Here is a 22692-nt window from a genome sequence, read left to right on the forward strand (position 1 = left end):
TCAGAAAGAATGAGCCTGTTTATTAGCCCTCGTGTTAAACATCATCCATCTTCCTCTTTCTCGGCCACCGACAGTCTCGTGGCTCGGGTTCATACACAACTCGGTCAATAGAATCTAATAGAAAAATCTGAAGGTTACAGTTAGGACGTCTGTCCATTAGAAAAACAACAGAAACCAAGAAACCAAAAAGCTCCCTATAACCCCTTCAGGGCGAGGGGTGGGGACTAGGAAGATCTAAACCGGAGAGGAAGGGTGATGTCGTGTTCAGTCCTGGCCCTGGGACGTGGGGGAGGTTTGATGTGACCCCGCTGACCAGTTATTAACTATTTTATTACCCAGTGTGGGTTCTAGCATTCAACACCTAGGAACCCTGGAACTGGGGCTGGACATCGAACCACCGTCCACTCCAGTGTTTTCTTTTCTTTTTTTTTCTTCTTTTTTTTATAGTTTTTCGGGGATCAAAACCCCCTCACTAGCTCTCCTAGTCTCGGAGCCGCCACGCTAACGAGCTTGGGGACAGTTCAACGCGCCTGGTCCAATTACAGACGTGTTAAAAAATAATAAATCCCACTAACTTTTTAAATGTAGTGACGTCCGGACAGACGGAGACAGACAGACAAGAAGAGGAGATAGAGACAGTTAGCCTAGCAGTCTTGAGAAAATTACACATACTCAGCTTTTCTTTGCAAATTGGTGAAACACAACATGTGAATTAAACAATATCATTTTTAACAGGATAACAAAGTACATTTTTAACTGGAGAGCACCCGCCAGAGAGTGGAAATTTACACAAACCATATTATCTTATCGACAAACTGAATATTCAAACTGGATAAAGAGATTTAAATAGACCCTTGTACAGGAGAACTCATTATTATCGTTGTCATTATTATTATCATCATCACACATACAAGAAGCAGAACCACTGATTCAATATTCAACTCAACAGCCGCCAGATCTCCCTCAACACAAGACAAATCTCTCTGTGGTCCAACACACAACAACGTTTAGCTAACGCACAAAAATACGAAACACGCTGCTAACAAAGCTAAGGTTGGAATTACACATCTACGAAGGTGCACAAACCTCCCTTCATATTTATGCAAGGAGGGCTTTAGGGGTGAAACTTTAAAGTCTTCCTAATCTAAACATGTGTTAAACAATTCAAAAACCTGTTGGGAGATGGGTTTGAAAAGTAAAAGCAAAAAAATACTTCCACGTTCATATAAAATAGTCACAAAAATACAACCGTGCATGTGCGAGAAGCATAATCCAGCCTTAACAGACACAACATACAGCTAACATACACACCGTTTAACTCCGACACACCACACGTCTAACACACAAGTTTAGCTAGCACAAGTTAACAAAACACAGTTTAGCTAACACATTCAGCGCCATTAAGCTACAATACAGTTTTGCTAATGTACATAGTTTACCTAACAGGTTCATACTGTCGTCGCACAAGCTAAGCATTTATTTAACTAATGCCGTTTTCACGTCATGTTTAGAGATTTTAGGAACCCTTACAAATTATTCAAATATAATGCTCCCTTAGCTAGCCATGTAGTTATAGTAGATCAATGTGTCTGAATGTATTTCATAGTTATTGCCGTTATATCTAACAAGCAAAGTGGATTTTATTTGTGTTTATTGGGTTTTATTTAGATGTTATTGCCAGTAAAGATTCGTTGGAGCCATTTTGTCACTGGATTGCCGATATTCTTTTACAATTACAACTGGGAGGCTGGAGTGAAAATTTTTTCCTTATTCTATTTGCAATAAATCGTGAGCGCTGCAAAGTTAAATTAGTGCACATGTTTAGCCAACAGCTACACATCCAGTAGACTCTTCTAACACACTGGAAAACAGAAAAAGTTCAGCCTCCACTTTGACTCAACTAACACAAATTCATAATGTGCATGTTCAGTAAAAGCTAACTAAAACCGCTAAGCACACAGCTAACACAAACTAATTGTTCAGACAACACACCTTTCAGTTAACATTCAGCTAATAAAACACAGCTAACAGAAACAGTTTAACCACCACATTCATTCTGCAAACACAGTTGAGGTAACACATCTTTTTGCTAAGAAACATTGTTCTTGTGTTAACACACGTTTAGCTAACTTGCGCATTTAGCTAACACGCCAGTTTACATCGCTAATAGAATAGTTAACTTCATTGTTCAGCTCCTAACACTTCTTCTATAAACAAAACAGCAAAGTAGAAATGCAGAACTAAGTAACAATAACAATAATAAAGTTTCACTTTGTAAGAAAATAGTAATTTATCCCCTTTTTGTAATGAAAGTTGAGGCGGGGAAACATGGTGTCGGCTAGAGGTTTAAATCCTGTGGAGGACAAACTGTTTGACCACAGAGAGATCTGGCTTTTGACAACGCAATATAAATCGTCATTTATTCATCATTACATCATAAAAACTAAAGAGTCACTATAGAGATACAGGAATAAGAACTATCATCACACCAAAAGAAAACAATAAACGCGTCATTGCACCTCCAAGATGGCAACTAAACAGGTAAAATTAGATAGAGAACAAACAGACCCAGCGAGCATAAATTTAGTACAAAAAACAGTTTTGTCTCCGACGGTAAAACATTAAATTTCCATCCGACGCTATTAAAATATTTCTATGCCAAAATAAAAAAAAAAAAATAACTGAGAGTCAACACACACAATCTGGCGCATGCTTTAAAACATTATCATAAACAAAATAATAATAATAATAATATCTGATTCTTGCTCAAGACTGCTAAGCCTTATACCGTTTTCTTATTGGAAAATAAAACTAGACAAAATATAGATTATACTGGATTTTTTTGTTCAAAGCCACACTGATACATCTTTAAGTTCAAGTTTGATAAAAAATAAAAACAAAAAGAAAAACCAGGTCTACACTGTGGAGACCAGAGGCTAGTCCAAAAAAATCTGCCCGACAAAATATCAACTTTGTAAGGTTAAAAAACAGAAAGAAAAGAGTTCGTGATTTTTCAGTTAATCCTTATTTTTCTCTACAAAAGGAAGGAGGAAGCGGCAGAGCGTTGCTAGGAAACCCCGATTTGGTTGCCGTCGACGACCATCCGAGGCCTTCATCAGTGACGAATGAGCCTCTAGTGATCCTAAAGAGACAGGAAATGACATCATTTTGTGTATTCTGTGTTTAAATGTTGTAGCAGTAGTGAGGTTTGGGTTTAAAATCGATTGTTTCTGGGCTCCAAACTCCAAGCCAGAACTTGTAACCGGTAAACTACAGGTACAGTGAGCTGGCAGCTTCCTGTGTGTTACCTGTATCTGGGCGGCGTTCCACAGGTAGGGCTGCTGCCTGTAGTATTCTGCTAACGCTGCAGTGTAGTCTGGCACCGAACTCTGCTGAGAGGACTGACCTGCAGACACAGACATGAACATGAGGTCACGTCCACATCTCTTCCATGGTTTTAATAAGTTAGTTAGTTACACCAGCAATAGCAAAACAGGCTGTGAACACAGCATTAACATGTCATCCCCTCTCAAGTTAAAATTTTAATGACTCATTTCCACATCCAGATTGGGAGTCTTAGTTTTCACAGTGGCTTTTTACCAGCATTTTCTCTAAACAACGCTATGAGAGCGCTGAGAGTGAAGCACAACAGTAAACAGGAACATTTAACAATGAGCTAAAACTTACTATGAAGCTCCATAAAGCTGAGGGGCTCAGTATAGTAAATACAGCAATTTACATAACAGTCCTACATCCTCATGTTTATCCACATACTCTGTGCTGGATTTACTCTACGTTCTTTATCTTAGTTTTTAACTTTTTATTGTATGTATTTGCATGTTCAGAAAGAAAGAATACAACTCACAAACATGTGTCCTAAATAAATAACCAAATAAACATTCATTTTCATTGGTTTTGTTACGGGAGGAAAAGACAGACAGATGTCATACTCTGTTTCTTGTAGTAGTCCTCCCAGGCCTTACTGTAGTCTGTCATCAAGCTCTGAGGCTGGCTCTGCTGACCTACAGACAGAAACAGACAGTAAATCTGACTGTGTTTATAGACTGAACTCAGTGGATCATCTACAAACAACTCCAAACCAAACCAATCCATTAATAACAGCTCTTGGGAATCATATTCAGAAAATGTAGCTCTTGTACATACTTTTAAATAGGTTGCTCTGATGTCTGTGTCAAATAACTGCCATAAATTCAATATTAATAACATTATTTTCCCCCTTTCACAAATTTACTCTTTTAATCAACTTCAGTCCTGATAACGGCAAAATATTACATTTTAACCTTTAAATGTCAGTTGGTTTACAAAATGCCACTGTCGTTTTTCTGGGGTTCAACAGCCAAAATAAAATAGAAGATAAAATGGGGAATAACTTCAAAAAACAAACAAATGTGTGTGTGTGTGTGTGTGTTACCTGGGTCTTGTTGTCCAGGGTTCTGCCAGCTGGTCTGGTAGGTGTTTCCCCAAACGCCAGTCAGGAAGGTCTGACCGCTGCCACAGATGCACACACAACACACTCTTAATGAAACACACTCCACAGAGTACAGATTATGTTAACAAAGTATCTACATATACATAAAACATCATACTTTATATTTACTCATTTGTTTACTTCTGCTACACAATAACATGGTGAAATCTTTGGTTTTATGGTCCTGAATTTTTTTTGACCGCGGCTACCAACAACAAACTAACCCATCAGAATAAAACAGGAAAAAGATGAGGCTTAGTAAGTATCGAGTTTTAATAGTTTTAACAGAAAAGTTGTTTGATTTTCTGCAGAGATTATGCAAGTTGATGGGTTTTCATCTGTGGTGCATATTGCTTCTATCTCCACTGTTGCGCCACAATTCAGCCATCATTCATCACAATAATCACACAATCTGACAAGCTAAGAGATCAATATCAGACAGAAGCTCCTACCTCTGGTGTGTAGCAGGGCCCTGGGTGAAAGGACTAAAGCCAAAACCTCCATTACTCATGATACCTGAACCCTAAAAAGAACAGGAAAGAGAAAGTACAATTTATTCTGGTAACATTTAACACATGCCACCTTAAACACACGCCACCTTAAATCTGCCATGAGCCACTTTACAATGTCATATTTGTACCTTATGTATCTCAGGACAATGACTGTAGGATAGTTAGGTGGAGGAGAGTTATACTTGGTAAACGTAATACAACTTTCTGCCACATGAAATTGTTTTGTCGTTGATTACATGCCAATTTGCAACATAGCAATAAAACAAATACTGTTTTTATAGTTACTGACTGATTTCAATGTCAACTGTTCCAACACAAAAGATTCTTTTGTACCTTAAATTAATGTTTCCAAAATCGTTTCAGTGGTTCATTAACCCCCATTCGAATGAGACTTAACGAATAATGCTAATGGAAAAATAAACCATTCCAACCTGTAGGAGGACCGAAGAGGAAAGTGCTTTGGTGCCTACTGTAAAGATGCTGGTTGAAGAGCAAGTAGCTAACGCTAGGTCTACAATGTTATCTAATTCTTGGTGGGTAACATAAGATTACAACAGTGTTTAACACGCCCAGTTATTTGTAGTATGATTGTTTTGACCACAGTTTACAACTCTGGGCTAACCCACAAATTCATCAGCAACTTAAACTGTATAGATAGACGACTAATGTAATAGTAATTTAGCCAGCTAGCCCTGTCTGTCTGCCTCACTCTCCTGGCGCTGAAACAGTCCCGGTCCGGGGACACATCCACAGTCAGCACCCACCCAGCCAGCTAGCAGCCAGCCCGGTGAGCACTTAGCTAACTCTGGTACTAAGGATGCTAACGGCAGTTTACTGAACCGTCGGAAAACAGACCCAGGCAACTGAGTCAGAACAGCGGCTGTTTGTAACGTTACACCTCCGTTAGCATTACCGGTGCCACCCCTTACTTTTAGCCGTCTTTACAACAAGCTAAATTTACCATACAAAACGGGGATAAAGCACCAAAGCAGTGAGTTTGTTTTTGTCGATAAATCAGTTGCATAAATTGCATGATTTTGGAGTTTTGTATTTACAACTAAGCCTAAAAATATCAGTTTCTGGAATTCTTGTATTTTTACCAGCATGAAGTTCTTTGTAAATATAGTGTTTGCAAGTTGTCTTTTTTTATATTTGTATTTTGTGACACGTTTGTTTTTCCATGCAATAATTTAATCCAAGACAAAACTCTTTCCTGGAAGACAAAATAAAGCGACCTTCAAATGGATTACAAAATGAAGACTATTTATGAAATAATACACCAGAATATCTGAAGTTCAGGTAGAATGAAACTAATCAGAAAGCTCAGGTTTAAGAGACATAGTCTGGGTCAGTGATAACAAACCTGGATTATTATTCTACAGGTATGAAGATGATGTAAATGTGCTGTATTTATATAGCGCTTTTTTCTAGTCTTAACGACTACTCAAAGCGCATCATACATGGTTACATTCACCATTCACACACATTCATACACTGTGGCCGAGGCCGCCGTACAAGGTGCCACCTGCTCATCAGCTACACACTTTACACGCTTCATAGCGTTTTTTTTCCAGTAGAAAGTTTAAATTAGCGTCATTGTATTGAGGTCAATATGTTTTGCATACCCCAATCTTGTCGTCTATGAGCTGGCGGGCCAGGTCCATCTGCTGGGCGGTGCCTCTGATGGTGAAGACGCGGGTGTTGGGGTCCGTGGAGGGGGGAGGGTTCCTCTGCAGCTCCACGTGGGCTCCAGACTGCTGGTTAATACTCTTGATGGTTTCTCCACCTACATACACACACAAAATGTTAAAAAAAACACATCTCACATAGACTGATGAAGCTATGCATCGCTTTTGACACAAATATTATTAGACATTATGTCTTCAGGTGCTTTCACAGGACAGCAGAAAATGATACAAGGCTAATGTTGCTAGAATCAGTGTTTCTGCAACAAACCTGTAGCTGGATTTGCATGCTGACATTTCACAACGCAAATACCTTTTTCATCTGATCTGAGGTCAGTTTGCTCATTGCTGGAAATTTATTTAATACTTAGACAAGAATCCTTTCAAAAAAGATACAATATAGGAATTTGGAGCTACATTCTAGCTACTGTACATAAACTGCATAATGCAAAAGTCAAAATAAGATTGGATGATTGTAATGCTAATATGTTAATTAACAACACATTTTGTTTACCAACAAAGTTATTAAATGTATATAAATGCACGTAAAAAAAGAAAAAAAAGAAAAAAGGAGACACACCAGCAAGCCGGTAGAAACTCTCAGTGATTGAGGTCGTTTCTCTGCAGATAGAATCTGCAGCTTTCAACAAAAAGTGTTGATTTCAATCACACAGAGCACAAACTGACACTAGTGCCACTATAGCTACTGTAAAGACAGTAGTAAGGAAGTCCTCCGATCTCTCTGACACAGTGGACAGCTTCTGCCCAACTTCTCCAAACACAACCAGCTTCTGCAGCTGCGATCAAAGTTTACAACACAGACAAAATCTGGAACTTTTAAGGCTGGAATGTACTCCGGTGAGGATTTAAATCATCTCTATTTTGATCAATATTGATATCATGATTATTTGTTGATTTTAACCATACATTTTATAGTCACATAGGCTATTTATAACAGCTTTCACATCCATATTGTGCTACCTTCTTCTGTCTTAATTTGTATATTGCACTTACATACAGCTGCGACACATCTGAAATAAATAGACTACGATATATATAAAGATATATATATTTCTGAGAAAGCTCATTCACTTGTTTTGAACAATAACTGATTTAAAGAGCTAGGGAGAGAGGGGGGTCCAATGGACGTGTATGCTACTCACAGAGTGACAACTGACTCACTATGAATGGGTCCAGCACGGGTCAAATGGGGGTCAGCGGAGTTACACACGTGTGTACGAACTCAAGTTGGTTGCATTCAATAACTTCTTCTTTGTTTTTTGGAGTGGCGGCCGCGATAGCAGAGTTACCAGCGGATACACTGGTACAAATACAGGTTTGCCTCTCATGCATAGCAATATACAGTTGTGTTAATAACAATTAAAACTGTGGACAAATGTCAGAAGTGTGGACTGTTGCCGCTGTGTCTCTCCGTGTCGCTGGAAGTCGTGTGTGAGTGAATGGGGGAGGGGCTGGACGGAGAGTAAGAGGAGACATACCAACACAGGCACGGCTTTACAGAAAAATGGGTCATGTAACACATGGACATTAGGTGCACTGGTGCGACCTAGGAAAAATGTTAGTCGCACCCTAGGGCCCTGTGAGCTAACAGACAGTAACTGGCACTGGTCACTGCCGCTGTCTGAAAAACAACACAAACGGGACAAAATGTTGCGTTTACAAGTAAACTGGTAAAACCTTGTGACCGACTGCTATCTGTTGTGGAATTTTCCTCACGTTACTCGGTCCTCTGTGACTGTCTGCATCTAGAAACAGGGAACAACTCTGACTCGCACAGTATCAGACATTGGTTTATGAAGCATTAGATTGGCTTTGCAAAAAAAAACGGAGCATTCTATGAAATGACGCATTTAAAATATCGCTCGATCCCGCAAATTTGATCGTGGGAAGCCAAAATCGTGATTCAAATTCAATCAATTGTGCAGCCCTATAAAAACTTTTAAACATGAGTCAGTTCTGTAGCAAAACCAACCACCACCTCCTCCTCCAGGTCAGCAGAATATCCTAAGGTCATTAACCCTTTGTTAACCAAATGAGGAGACCATTAATGGACCTTTTATGAGGTGAAAAGGAGAGCGAGTGAATGACTGAGTGAGTGAACAGGATATCTGAAGGTTTTCAACCTCTGCCAAATTTCCATATTGTTCAGACTTTGACTATTTTGTTTTTATTCCTTTAAATCTAACCAGCTTTTATTTTCAACAGCATTGTAAAATTAAATTGTGACTTCTCTTTTTCCATATGGTCATATGTTTTTATTTTATAAAATGTTTAAAATTCACCAGATTAAAATCTGCATTTGCCAGATTTATTTTCTTTTTGTCTCAGTTTGTCCTGACGACCCTCTGCTTATTGAAAAAAAATGCACTTGTGTAACAGCCAGCTGTGTTAGATTACACTAATTTAATAGTTGATTGACAGAAAACATTCATTGATTAAAAGTTACACTTTTAATAATTTGCGTTTTGTAACTAAAAACTATGAATACATGTATCTGGTGATTCTGGTGACTGTAAATGACTGAATGATTATAATATAATGATCATTTTCTGACAATGTCTCAATAATTAACTGAATTTTACTCCATAATCATTAAACTATTTCTTACCTTTAGCTCTAATTCAAATATTTGTTTTGTAACCTTTAATAAACTAATTGTTTTATTTTTTTTACTGAATCTGAGTAACATTTAAATCTACTGAACAACAGGCTTCAGTGTGTGTGAGTAGACAGTAGGACATTCATGAGTATCGTCCAATAGAAAGTCCTGACAGACAATAGACCACCAGACGCACACACAAACAGGCCATATGGTGTCTAAGCATTAGGTACTTGACATTTCTTTTTTTTGGTTGCTTTTATTTTCGAAGCTGCTGCTCGACCCTCTTGACCCCCCACACCCTCCCACCCACACCCACACGCACAATGGTTAATGGTAAAATGTTTTAAAGTGTTTTCAAATAGAATGGGAGTGGGGCTAATAAGAGCTTACGTTGCTGTTAGTCTTATTCTCAGTAGTTTACAGGTTGCAGACAAAGAAAAAGTTTAAATTAAAGCTGCGATGTATCGGTCCTCACACCTCCATGCATATTTGGTGTAGTGGCGGGACGCTGGTTAATACAGCTGTGCATGACCTTCTGAACCAGTGCACACAAGTCAGATATTATTTTCCTGGTTGGAGTGTGTGGCGCTGTAAATGACATATTTTGCATTTTGTACGCCTTCCTCTCTCCACTGTGTGGCGCAACACAACACACATTAAGTATACATCCTATTGCTGTATATCGTGTAGACCTGTTGTCAGTAGGTGGCGCAATGACAATGACTCGATATGGACGCGTAGATGTCTACAGGCGTGGGCTCTTATCCAGCAGCGTGTGAAATGTAGGGTCATTGGACTTTGCAAAATCAAACGGTGAAACATGCACATTGCCCACCTCGCCATGGCAACAAGGTTTACCACAGCTGTGGTACATGGTACCAAATCTCATAAATGTGTAATGCAACTTTGTCCAAATTAAGGCCTTCCAAGGATTAGGGGGCGCCATGGAGCCATCTAATCACGTATGAACCAAATCACTGTATAGTTGTGTAATGCGTAACAGGTTTGATTTGTGCCAAGTATTTCGAGTATATCGAGAGCATCAAAAAAAATGTATTCAAAGGCTAAAACTAATTGGGGGCACTATAGAGCCGTGGTGCCACCACCAGGCCTAATAACAATCAAAATAATTACAAAACAAAACATGTGTAAACAAAAATAAAAATTGACACACAAAATCTAAAATGGCTGACCTGTAAAAAAAAAAAAAAAAAAAAAAAACTTTAACACGTTTCTAGAAATAACAACAATGCTCCCACCAACTTTAGTGAATATCAAAAGAACTTCCCCCAACCCTGGTGTGTGTTGGACCCCAATGGCCGGGGCTTAGCCCAATCACTGCAAAACTTTTTTTTTTAAACAACCGGTTCCTTGCACTTTTAGTTCCTTGCACTGGCCCCTAGCACTTTCTTGCTCGGGCCATAATTACCTGTACCTTGGACTTTTCTGATAAGATCTTTTATTTTTTTTGATATTTGAAAATGTTACAAGAAGATGTGCTGATAGGTTTATTTTATTGGATGGGTATATTAAAAAAATACAACTCTTTACTGAACTCTACTGTGTTTCTTTACTGCAAATCTTTTCATCTGACTAGCGATATGTTTACCAGACTGCTGTCACCTGTACATTTATTTCTAAACACAACAACATGTGCTGTCAAATATTAATTTTCCCAGACAAAGGTGTGACTAATTTCTATGGCTGCTAAAATAAAGGGTGGTCAGACTGAAAGGATTTCTACTCCTACCTTTACCGATAACCAGGCCGCACTTGTCAGCAGGGATGGTGTAGGTTACTTCCTGTAGTGGACCAGGAGAGCCCATAGTCCAATCACCACGACCTCTTACCCTCCCACCCCGCAGGGCTGAGCCAAAACCATCACGCTCCTACGAAAACAAACACAAAAATGAAGATCATCATCTCAGTTCAGTTTAGACTCACCTGTGTGTGTGTGTGTGTGTGTGTTTGTTTTACCTGCGCGGTCTGAATGAGCTCATTGATGAGGTGGACAGCATGCTGACAGCGGTCTGGCTGACCCATCACCATGGCAACACGCTCTGGACTGATGCCATCATCTGCAAGACGCAGGAAAGTCAAAGGTCAAAAGTGGCCTTTGATCTGGATCATACCATCATAGACAGGCTGGTTTAATTTGCATTTTTCTGTTTCAAAGTGCATTACATGTGAAAATGGACGAGATGATTTAAAGAGAGCAATTTAATCAGGATTTCCTGTGTAAACACACACTTGGATTTTACTGGTTTAAAATGACTTGTTTTAAACTGGATTATTATGGAGTTGTACAGTTGTAAACTGTATTGCTTGAGTAATAAGATCAGTTTTATCTGAATTGAAATAATGTAAACAAGTTTAATCTTGTTCATCGTGGTGTAAACAAACTAGTTTTAAAGTGGATCATACTAAACAGACCTGCTTTAAACTGGATTCGGACTCCTGCATCATTCTGGATCTTCTTGATCATTTCTCCGTTCCTGCCAATCACGATGCCAACAGCAAACCTGGGAACTGGCACCTGCAGAGAAACAGACTAGACATGTATGTATCTTTTAAATAGGGATTCAAACGCACCCTCAAACATGCTAGCATCTAGGAATGCTAACAGAATGCGTTTGTGAATGTGTGCCGTACATCCAGGCTGGTTCCTCCCAGACGGGCGCTGAAGTCGTTGCGCCCCGACCTAAAATCTCCGTCTTTCTCTCTGATCACCTCCAACACCAACTCCCTCGCTGCCTGAAGGAGCAAAAGATAGAGAGGCACACAGTTAGATGTTACATCTACATACTGTCTTCTTCTGAGTTTAAGAGGTACATGTACCTAGACCACAGTAAGAGGCTGTAGCTCTTCATCTAACCGCAGCATCAAACACTAAACCTTTTAATGGTCTGCAAGTGTGGGCAGCAGTACCTCGTTTTGAGGGAGGACACCATCCCAGGTTGGTCATAGTTTGCCTTGCTACCAAGCAGGACCACAACAGCGTGAGCCATGTGGCGCCAATGAACCCGTGGGAAAAACAGCCTGAAGGTCTCACAGTTATAGAGTACAAATGTTAGTTTATACCTGCACTTTGTACGGGTCTCCAGAGATGCGAAGTGGTTTGTCAGCTCCTGTTGGCATCGGACCGTCCTGGATCATCATCATCTTCACCCCTGCTCGCTCCTGACACAAAACAAACATCAGAGATATTAAAAACAGACACCCCGGTAGTTAGTAGAGTCATAACGCCCAGCTGAAGGTGTCAATTACTCTACCTGCAGCTGTTTGATGGTGTCTCCTCCTCGGCCAATCACCAGTCCCACCTTACTGGCCGGGATCAGCATCTCCTGCACAGAGGCTCCGCCTTCACCATCGCCATGGAAACCTGGACCGTTTCTACAGCGATCTACGATCTGGACCAGCAGACGCTTCGCCTGCCTGGAAACACACACAAACGGACAGGAGGTGAGCAGCAGGTGGAAGTCCTCAGGGGAGATGAAAGGTAGATGTTTAGAAACTCACTCAATGCTCTCTGGAGTTCCAGTCAGGGAACATGGCCGCTCCATCAGACCGCCACTGTCTACACGCACGCACACACACAATTTTAGTTAAACCAGCTGGAAAATTTGATGAGCAGAAGTGGCATTAAAGTCTCCTTTTAATAACATGCTTGAGAAGCATGTAAACAAACAGATACACACCAGCAGCGATCTGGATCTTGCAGCCGGACTCCAACTGGATCCTGGTGATCTGTTCACCTCCTCTTCCAATGACTGTAGGAGGAAGAGAGAAGAGAAACATTATGTCAATGTTATGGATCCACACTTTATTATCCTTAGGTCAAAGGCAACGGTTTTGGGCCCGTATGGGAAAGGTTCCAGTTCAGCTGAAAGGTTCAAGGTATCAAGTCTGATAGTAAGATTAAGGCTTAAAAGTTCTAGGTGGAAAGGTTTATGTAAGATCAAAAGGTTCTAAATCATGTGGAATGATTTTAGGTCAGGGAAAATGTTCAGGGCAAAGAAGAATGGGAAACGACATGACACAGGCAGGAAACAAACTCCGGTCTCTGGGGTAAAAGTCCTATGTTAGACCCATCCACCATCCCAACCAACCTTCCTACGCGGATTTTGGACATTTAATACTACTTGCTACCGTAGTCGTGATATGACCACAAAACATGCTTCCCATTTAAATACATTATTTTAAAAATTGTCCTCACCAACACACAAAAAAACGTGTCATTGTACACAATTCAATAGAATTAACTAACGTGACCATTTCACAAACTGCCGTGAGACCGGGTTGTGAATAGCGTTGTACATTTGGAACATACATTGGGAATCAATGACAGGGTACATTATTTCATCTGAGGGGGAAGGAACCACTGGTCTGTGATATGTAAAAAAGGTTCTAGGTGAAACATCTTGGGTCAAGTAGATGATTCTAGCTCAGTTGGAAAGGTCGAAGTCAGTGGTTCCCATCCGTGGCCAAATTTGTCTCCGTTTAGGGATCTTTGACCTTGACGTGAAAACGTTTGGGAACCACAGGTCTAGGTCATATGAAAGGGGGAAGATTAGATCTCAGCGGAAAAGGTTCTACCTCAGTTTAAAGACTTTGGCTCAAATGGAAGGGTTCAAGGTCATGTGGAGGCTTCTACATTACAGTTACAAAGTTTTAGATCAGGGGAAGGGTTCAAGGTTAAATGGAAGGTTTTACATGAATTTGAATGTTGCGAAGCAGGTTGAAGGTTCCAGGTCATTTCTGTTTTAGGTGAAAAGGTTTCTGGCTAAGGTTAAAAAGATCTAGGGTTAAAGGTTATATTTAACATGAAGGCTATAGGTCAGCCCAAAAATGTTTTAGGGAAAATGAGAAGGTGCTGGTTGGAGGGGGTGGTCATACTCACTGAAGCCAACCATCCTGTCGGGGACCTTGTAATCCTCTGTGATTACCCGGCTGCAATACACACATAAACACACATTAACGTCTTGGTCACAAAATGTGTGTATGCGTGTGTCAATAAGTGATTATGTTGATGGAGACAGTAGGAGAACAGATCTATAAACACTTATCTACAGTTACAACCCAACACCAACACACTGATGTCTATTTGCAGCATGATGGCGGCATGATGTGTGTATCATTTTCACCATGCTCTGTGTGCGTGTGTGTTTGTGTGTGTGTGTGCGTGCGTGCGATCAATCAATATGTACTGCTGATCGTACCTTTGATGCCCCATGGCTGCTAACTGGTTACCTACTGAGAGACAGAGACACAGATTAGACATGAATAAGGCTAAGTGGCCCGACAGAGCTACTGACCAAAACTAACAAACACAAATATATGGTTTCATAAAAATAAAAATAAATAAAAAAGGCCCAGTGCAATGAGGAATTCAAGTACTAGTTTTGGTAGTGTACAGTTGGACTGTGTGACAACATTAGCTGTTTACTTAATAGGCTATGAAGAGTCACTCAACCCCCACCCAAAAAAAACAATAATCAGGTGAGAAAAGGTTCTTGCTTAGGTCTGTAGTTCTAGGTAAGTTTAAAAGATTCAGGTAGCATGTTCAGGATCATTTAGATGTTCAGGTTAAATATTCCTGGTCAGGTGAAAAGATTCGTGAAAAGACAGGGATTTCCTCCTTTCTGCCCCTCTCCCCTCACCTCCGTCTTCTCCTGGTCGTTTCTGGCCAGGGTAGTACAGCGAGGGCTCGACACTTCCTGAGGAACTGTTGAGGTGTGACATGGCTTCTCCGCCCATCTTACCCACCATCTGACAGACAGAAAGAAACAAAACAGCTGTAACTCCTGGCTATTAGAACAGGTAAACTCCTGGCTGGAGAAGCAGCTCAGTGGAGACACAAGAGAAACATATTAAAATCCAGTTGCAGCACAGTTAAGGGTACAAAGTCTTTGTTTTACAAGTTACAACCAAGGCCCTAAAGTTCTTACCTGGCTTTAATATCACCCTGAGTGATCCGATCACAAGTAGACAGCTCTAAGTACGTGTGTTCATACCCGGCAGTAGAATGTGTCGCCATGTGAGTCTTGAGTGACCACTTGTGATCGAATCTCACTTCCCCGCTCTATTGCACATAAACACATATGTACAGTGTGTGTGTGTGTGTGTGTGTGTGTGTGTGTGTGTGTGTGTGTGTGTGTGTGTGTGTGTTCATTCACTAAGGCTTCACAAAGTCTGGAAAACTACCACTACTGAATATAAAGTAGTGGTGTAATGAAGAATAGTAGAGTGATCCGGATTGTTATCACCAAAAAACCCAAAACAAGACTTGCTGTGCAAGGGATAACTAGTTAGTTGAGATGGCACGTGTGCGTCCTTGAGAACTGTAAGTCATATAACATATGTTGTTCTAAGCTAAGTTCTAAACTAGCTAAAATGCAATTGGCTGTTGATTAAATATACAAGCCATTGTTGAAAGCCCTTGCTCACGTTTGTGGTTTAGGTGCATTATTTACATGCTGAAGTAGTTACCCTGCATTGAGATAATGAAATTAATAGTGGGTTTATTGGTATTATTTGCTATTTATAGCCTACTAACTATTCATTGTGAATGGTAGCATTTACAATGTTATTGATTTATTTGCTGAACCACACACACAAGCATACCAAAGCTACCCACGCCCATGTTTGTTCTGTTGCTTGATCTTAATAAAGCAACAAAAGAGAGAAGTTGTCTCCATCTGTTTTTGTTTTTTTTTTAAACACACACCGGGTGAAGTTTGAAACCAGAATAAGCTACAGTGAAGTTTAAAACACAGTCCTTTTCTAGCTCTCACTAACAGTAATCTAATAAATTGGAAATAGTGTATAAATGTTTTCCCTATGAAGAATTTCTTGTAAAATTCACTTAGTAGACCTGTTGTGGACGTCAAATGCCCTATAGTCCCTCCACAAAGGCAGTTCAATCACAACTGAAAATATTAGCAGTGCCATGCTTCACGGAAAAAAACATCCAAACAGTCCAGTTTGCTTGTTCTGGTTTGAGCGTGTGTGCGTCACACGGTTTGATGCATGCACAATGTAACCCGTATGTGACCTCAGACAGCGTGTTTCCCTTTTGCGCAAAAGAAGATTTGTGGACATAGACAGTAAAAGTGGAGTGCTGCAGGTCATGTCACGTGTAGAAATGGCAAGTGGGAGAGATAAGGAAGGCTGCAGGAGTTGGAGGATACTCCAGCGTCTGGTGTGTGGGAACATTTTGATTTTCATGTTACCTATGACAGCGGAAATAGAGAATAGCTAGAACTGCAACTGTGTGCAAGCATTGTGAAACATGCATTCAATATGCTAATGGTAACACTTCTTAGAAGACAATATGTTGGTAGACATTGTAAGGAGACAAGAGCCGGTTAGTAAACAACTTCTACTCTGCGCAGCATTTAAGCAGCCTCTCAGTGATAAGTCGGACAGGTCAATAGCCACAACTAAAGCATTGGGGATACTTTTAGCAAAATATAACCATGCAGTGTGATTGAAGGTGAAGGATTTCGTCAGCTGATAAAAGTATTCGAGCCGATGTAAAATATTCCATCCTGTCGACACTTCAGCACCACTGTAATTCCAAAAATGTATGACGAGACACGAGGAGAAATTGACAAAGAATTGTCCGACACAGCCACTACATTACTTTGGAGTGGGAAATGAGAAGCTGCTTTTTGCAAACACGCCTCATTTATGAAAGTCATATCAATGAGTATCTCTCGGAAATGCTTTTTTTCAAAAGACTGAGCTTTAAGAGTTCCACTCTTTTCATTTTAAAAACGAGTGATTCAGTTTCAGGGTTCAGTGGTAGTGTTGAGGTCTGGCTCATTGTCACACTTTGCACGGACTAGGGATGCTAATTTCGATTTTTTTTTTTTTGGATTGATAGCCGATCCTTGTTAACTGATCATTGACCGTTAATCGACCAAAAACAGACAAAAGAGTCCAAGTTCACCTGTCAAGGTCGCTGGGACGTACTTTATACACTTGTTGTCCGCAGATACGTCGCAAACACATGCAGCCACTCTTAGAACTGCTTACGTGTTCACACGAGTGGTAAATGTCCACAGCTGTGCGCGGAGCTTATGACTGAGCCTGTCTCAACATCAACCAGCAATGTGTCTACCAGGCATACCCTGTATGTAGGATGGCCAATTTAAAACGATACTAAAAAACACTTCCATCTTCAGTCCCCCTACAGGGTGGAAGCGGAACTGTCCGTTAAATTACATTGTCCAGTTCATTTGAACTACAGATCCACTACCCGATCTTGCAAACCTGCATAATGTACTGTAATGGACAATTCTGCTTTCTACCCATAGGGGGACCGAAGCGGGAAAAGCTCTCTAGTGTTGCTTTAACCGCCAGTCCTCATCGACAGTGCAAGGCCCGTGCTCTCTTTGTTTTTGCCCGTCATGAATTTGACCTGCTAATGCTTAATCTCCTCTTATTTTAAAAGTAATGACTACAAAACATACATTTTGTGCAGTTAAAAAGTACGTAATCTGAGTTTAACGGCAATGTTGAGTACAGTGCTGGTAAACTTCCCATTAAATTACAAACGTAACAAGAATTATGGTATTCTTCAACAGAAATTTATTTTTTGGCCATGGCCTTTCACCCAGATACATTTTGGCCCTTCATATGAAAGAATTTGGGCACCTTTGATATAGTGCCATGTGTCACGTAGCTCACCGCTGTGAGTGACGTCCAGCAGAGAGCCACCAACTTAGCACTTGGTAGCACTAGCAGGTTAAAGGGCTTAAAACGCTAGCAGTTAAGAAATAAATTGTATAGCCCGTTTTCTTTGACAATGCAAAAAAACATTATGTTTTAATAATATTGTTTTAAACTTTCAATGGCAGCCAGCCATGGTAAAATTTCTGCCGCCATGGTATAGGACAGACGCAAAACAGGGTTTCCACGATGTACACCGTGCACCGCCGATCCTTCAGCTGTTTATGAAAACCAAAGCTGTAATTACACGACTCTGCAGAGCCGTCTGCGAACTGTCCATAGACCGTTACAGTCTATGGAACTGTCATCCGCTCTCTTTTTATTGGAAAAAAGCATTGTGGACACAAAATGTAGAATAAGAAGAGAGAAGAAGCTAACATTAGCAAACACGGCAGTGCCTCTACCTCCCCGCTGCAAGAGACGCAGTATCCCTCCGACACGCTGTATTAACGTTAGCTACGGATATTAAACTTTCCAGGTTAGTGGGAGGTCATACCGCTCAAAACCAACACGAAAAACTTAGCTAGTAATGCTCTGCGTTTTGATTTGTTGTTAAACTGTGTGTAAAATGAGCGGTGTTAAATCACTGGTTTCAGGTAACCTCCCTACGGTACCATCTATTTGCTGGATTGTTTTAAGGTAATAGTCGGTAGCTAACATTAGCCGATAAGCCTGTTGACAGCGACATTATTGTTCATATTTTGGCACAATGTTTCTGATGTGAGATGCTAAAAAGATAAACTACACGTTTTCAGGTAATGTTAATTTTTGACATTTGATTTCACAAGAGTTTTGGCAAAGTAAGGCAGCAAGTTACAAACAGAAAAAGACAACATCTGCCACTAAATCAGAAACATACAGGAATGTGATTGTGACGTCATACATTAAAAGTTTTAAAACAATCAATGATTCCTAAATTAGCCAAAAGTACAGAGACCAAAACCAAAACCTGAGCTCACTGTCCAAAACTGGGCAGATGGATACACTGCACCTAGTCTCGCTTTGCCAGACCCTCCTCCAAAGCGCATGGGAGGAGACTCTAGGTACTCCACATAGTATTCGGAGATGGAAGGAAAATATGCTCAGGTTTATTGGCATTTCTTTAAGCCAATCACAAGCGTCTTGGGTGGTGCTAAGCACCGGAGAAAAGCATAGTCTCGGAAGAAACTTGTTTTGGTGAAACATGTATTAAAGTAGTATAAAGTAGTTTTAGTCATTCAACAGAAAACTCAGATTGGACAAACAGTCTAGTTAGCTGTCTGGATTCACCCTGCAGAGATCTGAGAAAAGGTTAACCATAGCCCTCAGAAATCGACTGGACTTTAAAATGCCAACACAAACGAAGCCCAAGGCAACAGCTATTTGGCCTAAATGAGTGAAATCCCCCAGATTTCGGTGGCAATGGAGCAATTCCGGAAATGGAACGTCAAGGATATAGACTACAATGCACCTACCTCCCCTTAAACCCACAAGCTATAGTTTTTACATGTCTGTTTGTGTTCAGATTAAACAATGAGATGCAACAACTTTATTAGTGACCTTAATGTAAAGACACTGTACAGCTCAAGCCTGTTTTAATATTACGGAGCACATTTATATATTATTAGTTATTTACAAGTTGTGGTAAGCTCCTAAACTTAGACTGAGCTGTAATAGAAATAGGTTAACATGATTTGCAAGATAACTAAATCATACTTCAGCACAGTTTCATAGGTGTTGGTAGGTGGCAGGCTACGGTTTCCCTATTATGTCATTATGCTAAGCTAGGCTAACCAGGTCCTCCTGACTTCAGCTATGTACTGAACAGAGAGATTTGGAACAGATTTCCTTCTGAACCTCTCAGCATCCCATCGCCTTTAGCTCTGCATGATAAAAACTTAGCGTTCACATTTGTGTGAATCCAGTCCGTCGGCACAACCAATGCTCAAAGTGTAGGTCGTCCAGCAACAATATTTAACCAGTCCTTGCAGCAACACAACCTCATCCAAAAAGATGCTGCTTTGGCTAATCACATGCATGCAAACACACATGAACAGCGTATATCTACGGTTCATCTTGGACAAAAAATTAAATTATTGCCAACGGGATAAGTTGTAAAATCCTGAGTATAAGTATTATAAATGTGTGCAGTCCTAATGTTCGATAAACCTTCAAATTTACAGATCTGTCACTCAAACAGGACTTCTTAGAAAACACCTTAACACCGTCTAAAAGAACTACTTGCCAAAATGCAAAACTCTCCCTTTAATAAGAGATGAGTTAATAAACCCATTCAAACAAACCATCAAGTTACTGTAATCTAGTAATCTGAGTTTGTATATATTCAAATGTGTAGCTGGATGTAACTTGACCTGTCAGTCAAACTACAGTGTCTCTTAGGTGTCTTCAGTATACAGAGAGAAAATAATCCACTACCTCACAGAGAATAAAACACCTGCATGCAGAGATAAACCAATTTATCAGAGAAACGTTCTGCTGGTTTACTCAAACACGCAGAGGTGGTTAAATGTCCTGTCTGTCTGTTTCACTACCTGTCTTGTCTCTCTCTGTCTATAGGAAGCAGACACACCTCCAATCGGCTGTATATGGCTCTGAGGCTGTTGCATAACGCCAGCCTAGTTTCTAACCAACTTACAGTAAACAGCAGCCTATAAGGGGAGGGGAGGGGAGGGGGGGGTCCAACTCTCATATTAACTGTTGGAAAGCGGTTAACACAGTATGAAAACCCTTATTTCACTGCTTCCCCCGGCCTGGTGAGGACAATTAGTAGGTCATTAAATCGGAGCAGAAAGAGTGGACTTAGTGTGCTCCTCGGTGGTTTTTCACCGTGTTTCTGTACCGCAGCCCAACAGGTTGTCTGCCTCAGTGACACGTGTGGCCAAACTTCTGTCCCGTTCCCCCCGCCACCTCCCCCGGTCCCACTGCGCTCCCCTCCAGGTGACAGCTCCACAAACTACCCCTAAACTAACTCCCGGGCCGTGTCAGGCAGGATAAAGTGTCCCAAACCGGCCACAAGTCCAACTCTGAACTGCTTTCCGTGCTAGTTAGCATGCTAGTGTGTATGTGTGTGTGTGAGTGTGTGAGTGAGTGTGTTGACGGAGCGCATAAGTTAGGAGTTAGCAGCTGAGACAACACGGGCGAATCCAAATAAAAGTGCTTTGGCTCGATCTAAACGACCCAGAACGGATGTGTGCGGAGCCCCAGTGTTGTTGTTACCTGCCGGGCCCTCTGTAAAACATCGGCCAGGCCATCTGATTTCAGCCCCGGCTGGTTCATCGAGGCCTGTCCCTGTACCAGCTCCGCCATCATAGCGCCACTAGCTAGCTGTTAGCTGTTAGCCGGATTAGCTCGGGCTGCTAACTGTGCTGAAGCTGCAGTCAGAGAGCGGTTAGAGAGCGAGAGATCTCACTCTGCAGACGTTTTCAGAGACCAAGAGGAAGTAGATCTCTGAAGCTGGATCCACTGGGCACACAACACGCTGCTTCTTATGAAGTGTTACTGGAGTTAAGACACAACCTTTTCATTAAAAGCTGAAACGATTAGTTGATTAATTGGTTAGTTTATTATTATTATTGTCATTATGATTTATTTGTAGTATTATTTTGTGTCCAATCATTAATTTGAATTATATAATATAATATCTATATTGACATTTTACAAGAAGCCTATAACGAGATTAAGATTACAACATCTGTATCAATGCTATCAAAATTAATAAATCTATAAATATAAACAAGGTAAAAATAAAGGTAAAAATACAAATATGAAAAATAATAGCAACAAAGTGGCAGTTAAGTTATAACACAAACTATAAACAGTCTCCGGCAGTTTTATGTAAAAATAGTGCATATAGTCAAAAATATTAAAAGTTTTATTTATCAAGGGATACACACACACACACACACACACACACACACACACACACACACACACACACACACACACACACACAATCATCATTTCATCATTAAACTAGTCATCGGCTGTGGTCTTGAGTTAATTAATTAAAATATGACACATTAGGAAAGCACATATAATTGAAAGAAAGCAAATATATTGGTGACTATGTTGATGTAATTGGGATTTTATTCACTTCAATAACTGAACAAAACCTGGAAACAAAGGTTTCAGTTTCCTGCCAGTCACCATGGTAATAGTATGACATTAATCTTATATACTCTAATATCAGCTGACAGTTCAACAATTATTATCAGGTGATAGGTTTTACAGTGTTTGTTTTTTAACTACAGAGTGGTTCGTGCTATTTATAGAGGATCTCTGCCGCTGCTCAGCTGTTGGCAAGTCGCTGCTCTGTTTCCGTTTCCGCGTACAGTCACGTGCTCTGGCCAGCGCCACAGGTGGAGAGAGTGAACTGAAGAAGAAGAAGAAGAAGAAGAAGAAGAAGAAGAAGAAGAAGAAAAGAAGAAAAGATTGATTAGAGTCTGTCGGTACACGATCCGTCCTGCCTACACGATCCGTTCTGCGCATGTGCAAGATGTTCACGCATGCGCAGATGATAATAATGATAATGTGATAATAATAATAATAATAATGATGATAATGTGATAATGTGTTTTACCAGGCTTCACGACACCGCACGATCCGTCCTGCACATGCGCAAGATTTGTTGCAAAAATCCTTGATTAT

The 22692-nt window shown here is 40.5% G+C and overlaps 1 protein-coding gene and 1 long non-coding RNA gene across 4 annotated transcripts in view; one reads left to right on the forward strand and one right to left on the reverse strand.

Moving 5' to 3' along the window:
- Positions 1-21489, reverse strand: LOC117944853 (far upstream element-binding protein 3-like). 3 transcript variants are annotated; one of them, XM_034872044.1, is made up of 18 exons: positions 21262-21489; positions 14970-15078; positions 14529-14559; positions 14210-14259; positions 13008-13079; positions 12829-12886; positions 12582-12744; positions 12391-12489; positions 11962-12063; positions 11743-11860; positions 11287-11387; positions 11060-11198; positions 6627-6787; positions 4944-5012; positions 4433-4520; positions 3951-4022; positions 3309-3406; positions 1-3142 (listed from the first exon to the last, which is right to left on the reverse strand). In XM_034872044.1, exons 1-18 carry the CDS (start codon positions 21352-21354, stop codon positions 3134-3136), a joined length of 1632 nt encoding a protein of 543 aa, XP_034727935.1. In that variant the 5' UTR covers positions 21355-21489; the 3' UTR covers positions 1-3133. The 3 variants fall into 3 exon arrangements, with proteins under 3 accessions (XP_034727935.1, XP_034727936.1, XP_034727933.1); XM_034872045.1 differs by having other exon boundaries at positions 11743-11845; positions 14529-14562; XM_034872042.1 differs by having other exon boundaries at positions 14529-14562.
- LOC117944907 overlaps positions 17780-22692 on the forward strand; it is a 16747-nt gene continuing 11834 nt past the window's right edge. Inside the window, exons 1-2 of the long non-coding RNA XR_004656692.1 lie at positions 17780-17791; positions 21429-21432. This is a non-coding gene — a long non-coding RNA (uncharacterized LOC117944907). The remainder of the gene's footprint in view (positions 17792-21428; positions 21433-22692) is intronic.

Source organism: Etheostoma cragini, chromosome 5 (assembly GCF_013103735.1).
Source record: "Etheostoma cragini isolate CJK2018 chromosome 5, CSU_Ecrag_1.0, whole genome shotgun sequence".
Taxonomy (NCBI): Eukaryota; Metazoa; Chordata; class Actinopteri; order Perciformes; family Percidae; genus Etheostoma; species Etheostoma cragini.